Source organism: Galeopterus variegatus, unplaced genomic scaffold (genome assembly GCF_000696425.1).
Source record: "Galeopterus variegatus unplaced genomic scaffold, G_variegatus-3.0.2 Scaffold2395, whole genome shotgun sequence".
Taxonomy (NCBI): Eukaryota; Metazoa; Chordata; class Mammalia; order Dermoptera; family Cynocephalidae; genus Galeopterus; species Galeopterus variegatus.
Genome location: NW_007728506.1, coordinates 269,195 through 280,608, shown reverse-complemented (window position 1 = coordinate 280,608; position 11,414 = coordinate 269,195). Strand labels below are relative to the sequence as shown.

The following is an 11,414-nucleotide window of genomic DNA, read 5'->3' as shown; positions in this document are numbered from 1 at the left end:
TGCAATCCCGTTGCCGGTCCCTGGTCCGGTACGGGGGCAACACTGAGGGTTGCGATCCGTTGCCGGACACGGAAAAAGACAAAAGACAAAAAAGAAATAGCAAATATGACGGTGAGAAATCTAGGGCATGTGGCAGGAAGGGAACAGTGAGGGAGCCTGCACCAGAAAGAAGGGATGCATTTCAAGCCCTGATATATATCAGGAAGTAGCAGAAACACATGGGAACTGAATGGAGAAGAATTTATGAATAAAATGTGAAAGACCAACAGTTGGAGATGTGGATGCAAATAAGGACATGTATTCTGATGTTGCAGCAGACATTTTTAGCTGGGGAGGTTTTGGAAAGATTCATCTGCACAGTATTTTCCAAACTTAAAAAGACTTTTAAAAGTGGTAGAAACTCTGCTTAGATACAGGTAGAAGAGGAAGTGGGACTAGGCTGTGCAGAGCACAGTTGAAAACCCCTGCTCTCCAGCATTCAAGAAGTGGATTTGATGGATAGTAACCAAGTGTTGTATGTAAAAATAAAAGGCAAAAAGAACAAAGCATTTTTAGGTGGAAATCCATTGTCCTAGGGGATATAGAGTTAATCATTAATTCATTATAGTATCTCTTTGATTTCAAAATACATGATACAGTTTTTATTTGCATCATTAATTCAGAAAAAGTACCTACAGTTCAGTAAAATTTTCATATGTTTTGAGAACAATCTAAATTGGGCTCTTCAAGATACTTTTCTTACTGTTCTTTAGGAAGCCTTTATGCAGTTATCACTTCCTTTGTGCTGCAGCGAAATGAATTGAATACATGTTTCCATAAGAAAGTGCTATGTCTTTGTAATGTATAGCTGTGAAATGATTCCATAATGAGGAAATCAGTATGATACCCATAGATCTCAAACAGCATAAAAAAACTTTGTAGTCACAGGAAAAAAGAATTTTTGTGTAACCTCTAATTATATGTTTATATTGTAATCCATCCCATCCCTTTTCAAAAATACTTTCCCTTGGAATTTGTAAAGTATGCATGTTTAAAGCTTTTGGGGTTAAAAATTAAGCATCTCTAAGTTCAAAGGAGTAGAGAACAGAGAGATGTAAATTGTGTTTTCATAATTGCCATATTTCTTTTATCTTTCTGTTTATTTTATTATTTTATCATTTGTACTGGCCTTATAAAACTTTTATTTAATTAGCCTTTTATTTTGATCATTACTGCCATCTATCATGTTAATAGCATTCTGCTACAAAAAAAAAAATCCCTATATAACTGTTATTAAAAATTGGACAGCCTATAATACCTTTTAAAATATTGTGGGGGAAACAAATCAGTTTTGGCTATTATTGCCTGTTCTTTTTTTCCGTGTCAGAGTAAAGGTCGGGCCTATTTTATGTTCAGACTGAGACATAAGGAAACAACTTCCTAATTTGATTATCTCATAGGTATGTTTCTTATTGCAGTGCATAACTATCCGTGTCAGAGTAAAGGTCGGGCCTATTTTATGTTCAGACTGAGACGTAAGGAAACAACTTCCTAATTTGATTATCTCATAGGTATGTTTCTTATTGCAGTGCATAACTGCCTAATTTAGAAAATGTTCTGATACTTATCTGTGATGAATCATAATCACTGACTCTTTTAAGGTTTTAATTACTAATGTACTGAATCAAAGTGCTTTTTTTATGCCTTGCTTTTAAGAAAAAGTCATTTTATGATTGAATCACTTTCATCAATTATAATGCAGTAATGATGCAGACATCTTTACTTAGTCTAGAGCAAACTTGATTCTTATGTTGCCGAACATTGATATCTACAGTATATTTTTGATTCATTTTAAGGTGATAATCTAGCAAATAATATATTCAATTGTTGTGAGTATTAGGACCACGATATTACGTAGATATTATATAGATAAGAAGTCAGTAGGGTTGTTTTTTTATCCTTTGAGACAAAATTTTTCAAACAAAACACTGTCTAATGTGTTACTTTCATACTGAAGTAACTGGACTTACATGATAGCTTAATGAGAGCGGCAAGCTGTTATTATATATATCAAGGTTTTATTTCCTAAGTCAAAAAAAATTATGTAAAAATTCATCAAACCTTATTTTATCAAAAAATTTGCAACATTTTGTAGAACTTAATGTTTGATTTGTGTTATTTGTGAAATTTGTGAAATATCTTGATTTTCTACGATAAATTGAATTTCTTGGCAGCATCAGCTTTTCCTTTCTCATTGATGTTCCTTTTATGTTGTAAGGACTGCAAAATATAGACATGTGCTAGTTGTAATAATATCTACCACAAAATTAAACTTTGTTTCTATTTAGACTAAATATGTGACTCAAATTAAGAAGATGCAGCTACTCTCAAAAGAAAGAGCCGTGATAAAAAGTGAACTGAAAGATGAAGTTAGAGAAAAGGTAATAAATTAAAATGATAAACTTTCTGTTAACAAGATTTCTGGAGTGATCACATTATTTTAAATAATATAATCTTATTACAAAAATCTTTTTGATTAAACCTTAAGTGATTATTTAAAGACTTTTGCTTATAGAATATTGCTTTAATGTCTAATATAATTAAATTTGCTGAAAGGCAGTCATTTTGGGGTTAAGAGAGAGACTCCAAAGAAAACCTGTGTCATTAGTAGGTAAAATTGGGTTTTTCTAAATAATGCTTTGCAGCTGCTTTTTGCTTAATTCGAGGAATGTTTTAAATGAAAAGTAAACAAAATGGGACATTTTGATTCTTTTTCTTTTTTGTGTATATAATATGGCACATTTTAACCTTTTCACAGAGAAAATGGAAAGAAAAGATTGAACATCTAAGCAGTAGACAAAAAGATCGGCAAGGAATACTTAAATAAATTCTGCTATGTATCTGCCGTAATGCAGGCTTCTAATCCTCCCGCCTATCTCCATATAAATGATTCTGTTCGAGGCCATAGATGTTTTCTTCACTAAAAGCAGTAAAGCTCTTTTAGATGAAATGTCTAAAAACATCTTGTAATAACTTGGAGCATGCTGGCAAGAGTAGTCACTTGTGACTATGTGTGAAACCCCCTCAGCCAGTCGATATTGTAATAAGCCAAAATGGTAGCATCACTCCATTATTCAGAAAAGCCAACAGCGTGCTTGTTCCTTAGGCTGCAGCATTCATTAAGAAAAGCTTACTGTGCTGAAAGCTGGAAACAGATGATAACGGGATATGATTTTCATATTTAATGCTTTCCTTGGAAGAGTATGTGTGCTACAGATTGATAGAAGAATCAACTGCTACTTTACTAAAAGACTTTCAGGTTTGCCCTATAGCTACCGATGGAATCATTCAGCCAAGAAATTAACTTTTTCTCCTTTTACCTGCTTTATATATCTGCTAAGCAGGCTGCCTGGCTGCCAGTAAATGTTATTATGCAGTTAACTGTTTGGTATTTAAGACTCTTATCAGAAAAGAAACAGAGGCCACACTATTTTGTTTTTATAGTAGAAGGAAGGTTTTAGTTTTTCTTTCTTCTGTGCATTAGCAGGCATTAATCTGAGTTTATAGGAAGTTTTAGTTTTCTTTCCCTATAGATTAAAAAGTTAAAAAACCTAGAATTTAGAGCATTCTTTAAACTGTAAGATACAAAATGGTAAGACCCAGCAACCTTGACCTATATAAAAAGGCCTTTAATGGTAAATGATTTATATGCCATTAGATGTAGGCCAAATGTGATGTGATGTGATAGACTTCCAAACCATTCAGGCAGTTTTTCTGCTTGACATTTGGTCATGAAATAATTGACGTGTTTTTAATCTGTAAGCCTGTGTGTTCTTTCTATGCCATTCCTGATAGACAGATTCTTCGTATAGCAGTTTCAATGGTACTTAAGTAAAATGGGAGACTTTTTTTTCTTTTTGCCCTACTGATTCTTTACCTTACATGTAGTTATGGAGTTTCCTTTTAAGTCATATTTAAAATTAGGGCAGGAGGCATACATACAGCTGATAAGCAACCCCTTAAAATGTTAAATATAATAATTGGAAGTGTTTTCCTTTGTACAGAAAGGTGTCATCTCCTTAAAAGCTTTGACTATTGACTATGCAAGAATCAACTAGGTAACATTTTGAGAAATTTATATCTTGCCTTTTCCAATTTTCCATTGATGTTTGATCAATTAAAAGGTAAATGCATTTCAGCAAAATCATGATTTAGTTAATCCTTATTATATCCCTCAACTAGGTAACATTTTGAGAAATTTATATCTTGCCTTTTCCAATTTTCCATTGATGTTCGATCAATTAAAAGGTAAATGCATTTCAGCAAAATCATGATTTAGTTAATCCTTATTATATCCTAATTCCTGAACAATTTCGTGTATGAGTTATGTTTTCTTTTTTAGTGGAAATTCGAGCTTCTTGTCTTTAGATTGTCATATGAATTAGTCCCCATGCTGAGAGTCGGTCTCCAGGGACTTTTCTAATGCATAGGACAGTCTGACTGGTTGAATTCAGTAAATAGTTGTTGAGTAACTACTCTGTTTGAGAAGCCATAGTAAGCCCCTTTATGAATGCCACAATTCTTGCCCTCAAGGTGCTTCTCACAAAGCAGTGTTCTTTCAAGCCCAGGATAGTGTGTTATAAGTGCCAGTTACATGGGACAGATATGAACTATGTGGAGAAAGAAAATACTGCTTCCTCTGAAGTGAATAACCCACACCTCGATGGAGGAGGTTGTGTGTGAACTGGCACTGAAGGATGGGTAGGATGTCAGTCACTCTGGATGCGATAGATGACTAGAGGTAGGAGACATTAGGAGTAAAGGAGAAGCAGGAAAGTTCAGTGGGTAGTTGTACAGGATGACTGAAGTCTAAAGTTCTGGTAGGGAAGTAGAAAATAAGCTTGGAAAGGTACGTCATGGGACTTCGCACCCGGAACTAAGGTTCTAGGCTCAAGAACTGAGATTTCCCCTAGAATTATCATGCGTGCACGTGTGCGTGTGTGTTGAGGCCGATGAAGGAAGGACTTTTGAACAGAGCAGTTACATCCCAGGTGTGCAGCTGTCGGAAGATGCAACTGGCAGAGCTGTGCAGGATGAACTGGGGGAAGGAGTGTGTGGAGCTGAGGAAATCAGGGTCAGTTCAGACAGGAGGAATTAACCAAGGACCTGCATTCGGGGTGGCTATTGTAGTGGAAAACACTAATAAAGGGGAGAGGATCTATCAAATTAGTGATAATTATGAATTACAAAGATATTTTTTAAAAGTGGTTGTATAAACTTTTAACCATAAGCATTAACTTGGATACCAAGAAGAATCAAGTAGTGTTTGCCCATTTTTTTAATGTAAAACTCTGGCTCAGTTTTGCGGTAAGACACCCACTGTTTGCATGCATCCAGTGGCTGCTCTTTAAAGTCATGTGTTCTGTTCTCTTAAAAGGATTAATAACTGGTCTACTCATCCCCTAAGCTTGTTTCCAATATTAATTTATTTAATAAACTTAAAAAGGCAAAGTTCAGGCCCCATTTTGAATCCTCACAAATTTTACTATAATTTAATAATCCTTCCCCTCTATTATATATTGTCATTTTTAATTTTAGGGTAAACTCTAATTCTCTTTGTCTCTAGGCATATTCTTCTGGCTGCTCAGTTTTTTGGTATGAGCAGCAATTAGAGAATATACATAAAAACATATCAAAATGTGTGTAATCAAAGAAGATGAAGATGGCATTTGTGAATGAGAGTATAAATTTGGGGATGGGAGTTGATGGAGTTTGGATGTGTTGTCCCCTCTGAAACTCATGTGGAAATTTGATCCCTATTGTGGCAGTGTTGGTAATGGGGGCAGATCACTCATGAATGGATTAATGCTCTCCCTGGTGGGTGGGGTGGATTAATGAGTGAGTTCTCGCTCTATTAGTTCCCGTGAGAGCTGGTTGTTTAATAGACCCTGGTACCTCCCTTCTCTCTCTCTCTCTTGCTTCCTCTCATGATGTGATCTGCTTGTGCCTGCCAGCTGCCTGCCACTTTCTGCCATAAGTAGAAGCAGCCTGAGGCCCGTGCCAGATGCAGCTGTCCCAGAATCGTAAGCCAGATAAACCTCTGTTCTTTATATATTATCCAGTCTCAGGTATTTCTTTTATAGCAGCAACACAAAACGGATGAATACAGAGGTTGTGAAGTTTCTTTGAACTATTATGCTGAAATATATTCTGCTAGAAGCCAGTCCTGGAGAACTGTTTCCTGTCTCCAGGATTATGCCCTGCCAATCCTGGAGAACTGTTGAGCAGCAGGGAATTTCATCACAGAACTGAAGGCTGGTTGGGAGTGTCATTTCTACGATGGTAACCCTCTTAGCAGGGATTCATGTAGAGAATGGTTATGCAAATTGTTACCCCACTTCTAATACCAGTACTAACAATGGATAATGATTATTGCACTGTTGCTATGTGCCAGGTGCTGCAGTAACACTTTATATACATCATCATTTAATCTTCTTGGCAACCCTGGAAGTAGATGCTGTTGTTGTCCCCATTTTATAGAAAGATTGTTGTCCCCATTTTATAGAAAGCCTTAGAAAGGTTAATTAACTTGCTAGCCAAGACTACACAGCTAGGCAGAGCCAAAAGTTAAACCCAGACCATCTGGCTTTAGTGTCCAAATGTTGAGCCAGTTCAAATGTAGCATTACTTTAAAGTGAGCAGCAATTCATTTTTTCAAGTTTCTTTTTTGCTATAAAAGTTGTTGATGGGAATATAAAATGGTACAGACATTTTGGAGAGTAATTTGACAGTACCTGAAAAAGTTAAACATATAGTTAGCATGTGACCCAACAATTCCATTCATAGGTATATACCCAAGAGAAATGAAAACATGTTCACACAGTTGTTGTCCCCATTTTATAGAAAGGCTTAGAAAGGTTAATTAACTTGCTAGCCAAGACTACACAGCTAGGCAGAGCCAAAAGTTAAACCCAGACCATCTGGCTTTAGTGTCCTAATGTTGAGCCAGTTCAAATGTAGCATTACTTTAAAGTGAGCAGCAATTAATTTTTTCAAGTTTCTTTTTTGCTATAAAAGTTGTTGATGGGAATATAAAATGGTACAGACATTTTGGAGAGTAATTTGACAGTACCTGAAAAAGTTAAACATATAGTTAGCATGTGACCCAACAATTCCATTCATAGGTATATACCCAAGAGAAATGAAAACATGTTCACACAGTATCTTGTACACAAATGTTCATAGCAGCATTATTCATAATAGCCAAAAAGTGCAAACAACTCGTGTTCCTCATCTGATGAACAGATAAACAAAATATGGTATATCCATAAAACAGGATATTATTCAGCCATGAAAAGGAATGAAGTACTGATACATGCTACTATATGGATAAATCTTGACAACATTATGCTAAGTGAAAGAAACTAATCGGAAAAGACAACATGTGATTCCATTCATATAAAATGTCCAGAATAGGCAAATTTTTAGAGATAGAAAGTAAATTAATGGTTGCCTAGGGCTGGTGGCTAGTTGGAAAGGATGAGGAGTTATTGCTAAAAGGTGTGGGATTTCTTTTTGGGGTGATGAAAAATGTTCTAAAATTGATTGTGGTGATGTTTGCACACAGTTCTATTATTTAGTGAATATACTAGAAACCACTTATTTGGATACTTTAAAAGAATGAATTTTATGGTATGTGAATTATATCTCAATATAACTTTTTAAAAGTTTCAAATCAAGTTGAATTTGTTAAATTAGGAAAAAAGACGAGAATAACAATGGTCATATTCCTGACGTGATCTTATACAAACACATTTTGGTGAATTTCTTTTTCCTGTGTCTAGATTTATCTTCACAACAGGTATAAACATACTGAGTATATATCATAGTCTTCATTTACTTCCTCTTCTGGGAAAGAGATTAAAGGATTTTTGATTATACACAGGATAGTTTATCATGTTAATCATAATTACTTTGTTCTTGTCTCATTTGTAGATTAAGTATGGTTTAAGGAGAATATGTATGGGCATCAGGTTGACAAGAGCTGAATCTGTGATGGTTAATTTTAGGTGTCAACTTGACTAGATTAAGGAATACCTAGAAACCTGGTAAAGCATTATTTTTGGGTGTGTCTTTAAGGGTGTCTCTAGAGGAGATTAGCATGTGAGCCAGACTGTACTAGGTAAGAAAGACCTGCCCTCAATATGGCAGGCACCACCCCATCTGTTTAGGGGCTTGGAGAAAACAAAAACAGAGGAGAAGGCAAATGTGTTTCTCAGTCCTCTGGAGCTGGGATACACTCTTCTCTCCTGTCCATGGACATGAGAACTCCAGGCTCTTCAGTGTTTGGGTTCCATGACTTACACAGGTGGCACCTCCAGGCACTCAGTCCTTTGTCCTCAGACTGAGAATTACACCATTGACTTCCCTGGTTTTGAGGCTTTCAAACTTGGACTGAGCCACACTGCCAGCATCCCAGGATTTCCAATGTGTAAACGGCCTGGTGAGACTTCTCAGCCTTCATAATCACATGAGACAATTCCTGTAATAAATCCCCTCTCATATATCTGTGTACATGTCCTTTTGGTCTGTCTCTCTGGAAAACCCTAATATACCCCCCCCCCAATAAACTTACTTTATCAAAGTCTTCTTACTTAATTAAAAAATGCTCATCTGTGGTTTTCCTGCCAAAAATGCATAACTTGAATGTAATTATAGGGAAACATCAGTCAAACACATATTGATAGAGAGTCTGCAAAATAGCCAGCCTATATTCTTAAAAAATGTCAAAGTCAGGAATGACATTTCTTTCTAGACTGAGAAACATGACCTTAGATTGGACACTGAACCTGGAACAAAGATAGCTAGCTATAAAAGACATTCATTATTGAGTCAATTGACAGAATTTGAATATGGACTGTGGAAGAAAAAATAAGATTATATCAATGTTAAATTTCCTGATTTTGATCATGAACTCTGCTCATGAAGGAGAATGTCCCTATGCTTAGGAAATACCCATACACACTGAAGTGCTTAGTGGTAGGAGGGACGGGTGTCTTACCCTCAAATGATTAAGAAAAGATAGTATGCATATACATAAGTATATACACATGTATATATAGAGGAAGACAGAATGATTAAANTTATGTATATTCATGGGGTACAAAGCTGACTGTTACCACCTGTGCCCAAGATGTGATGATAAGATCAATACTATCAGCGTGCCCATTACTACAAATTGCAATTATTCCCTCTGCCCCCCACCCAACCTCTCCCAGAACTCCATCCTCCTGCCACCTCCTCCCATCCCCCAAATTCCTAGGTATGTTCTCTCCTTCTGCAAGTCCAGTGCACCACTATAGCACTATAGAGTCATCTATTTAAACAACTTTTTTTTTTTTTTTTGAGAACAGGACAAATGAAAGTAGTTGTTGGATTAGGATAGTAGTAACAGATGACTTTTGCCTGTTTTAAAATTTGTCTTTGTTATTACATCAGCTTTTTTATTATAAGAGAAATAGAACACACTTTGTATCACAAATACTGTTCATATTTGATGAATTAGAATGTTGATTAATATCATTTTGCTATTTAAGCCATGTGGTATAATGGTAAATTCTTAACAATGACACAGTGGCCTCTTTGGATGGCAGAATGACGGTATCCTATAAGGCAGTCTTGACCCAGCAATTTTAGTTCTAGGATATATTTGCACATGTGCAGAGACATATACTGAAGGATAATCATTTCAGCATGGTTTAGAGTGGTAGATGGTGGGGAAAAAAACCCAAGGTCCCTCAATAGTAGACTGGTTAAGTTAATTATGGTAAATCTATAGAATAGGAAATATGCAGCTATTAAAATTATAATACATTGGCCGGCCCGGTGGCGCACTGCGCTAGTGCGCCGCTTGGCAAGCGCGGAGGCGCTCCTGCCGAGGGTTCGGATCCCACATACAGACCGGTTCCCGCTCACTGGCTGAGCGAGGCGCGGGGGCAACACCAAGGGTTGCGATCCCGTGGCCGGTCCCAGTCCGGTACGGGGGCGACACTTGAGGGTTGCGATCCGTTGCCGGACACGGAAAAAGACAAAAAAAAAAAAATTATAATACATAGTATGCCATCTTTTATACACTTGCTAGTATATGCATAGAACATCTCCAGAAACATCTGCAAAAAACTTACCAGAGTTACTGTCTCTNGTACGGGGGCAACACTGAGGGTTGCGATCCATTGCCGGACACGGAAAAAGACAAAAAAGAAGAAGAGAGTCTGTCTTTCTCTCTCTCTGCTCTCTCTGCTTTCACCATCTTGCAATATGAGACCCCTGGGTCACTGTCGCCACTGCCAAATGGACTTTGGATTTCTCAGCCTCAGCAACTGTAAGCAATAAGTTTCCTTTTCTTTATAAATCACCCAGCTCTTTGTATTTTGTTATAAGCAACACAAAACGGACTAATACAGTCCATATGGCAAATGAGGCACCGCTTCATAGATTTTCATTTTTATGCATGATTAAGGGCCACCTTTTCATAACTCCTGATTAATTTCAGGTGACTAAAATGTACTGTTCTCATTAATCAGCATATCACTAGACTTTGTAGAGGATCCAGAATTCAGTATTATAAGAGGTATGGCAATACTTGGGAAAATTGCACAGCACATACTAACTACTTGCTGTCGCAGAGTTGTAACTTCTCTCTTAACAGTGCTGTCTTTTGAATTGGTCATTGTTTTTACTTCCTGTGGTTCTCGGAACATTCATATAAATTAAATCATGGTTATATGCTGCCTTTCTTGATTGTACAGGTTACCATTTTGATTGTTGTTATTTCCAGTTCTTAGCTCTCTGGGTTCTTTTGCCACCGAGAAGGAGCCTGGAGTCTTTTGCCTCTCTTAGTGGGTCAGAGAAGTTTGAGAATTACTGGCTGAGAGGAGAAATTCAAGGGCACTTCCTTTGGCTCTCCCCATTGGGTTTTCTTATCTCTGAGATGTGCCTACTCTTTTGCTTTGTGTCTTGGCCTTTAACAGACCAAAAAAAGAGGGAGGTGCTTACAACTGCTGTGTCCTTCCTGTGCTGGGTTGGTAATTGCCCTGGGACTGGTTCATTAACACCTTCTAAACTGATCTCGAAAGTGAGAAATGAAAGACCTCTCAGACTTAACAAGTCTCATCACCGATTTGCCTCAAGTGTCTACCAAGTGACCATTATTGCATGTCCAGCCTGAGGCTGAGGCCTCAGCGTTAAGCCACTAGAGCTCTCTACAGTAGCACATCCCTTGGAGCCATCTATTTATTTATTTATTATTATTTTTTAACCTTAAATTTTTTTTTTCTGTATTGTAATTCTCTTTTATTCTTTTTTTAAAAATTGGTTATGTATATTCATGGGGTACAAAGCTGACTGTTACCACCTGTGCCCAAGATGTGATGATA

At 36.8% G+C, this 11,414-nt stretch overlaps 1 protein-coding gene across 1 annotated transcript in view; it reads left to right on the top strand.

Moving 5' to 3' along the window:
• LOC103597701 (centrosomal protein kizuna-like) overlaps nucleotides 1–11,414 on the top strand; it is a gene marked incomplete at its 5' end in the record, with an annotated part of 28,896 nt that overhangs the window by 6,468 nt on the left and 11,014 nt on the right. Inside the window, one exon of the mRNA XM_008581569.1 lies at nucleotides 2,328–2,420. Within this exon, the coding sequence (XP_008579791.1) occupies nucleotides 2,328–2,420 (93 nt within the window). The remainder of the gene's footprint in view (nucleotides 1–2,327; nucleotides 2,421–11,414) is intronic.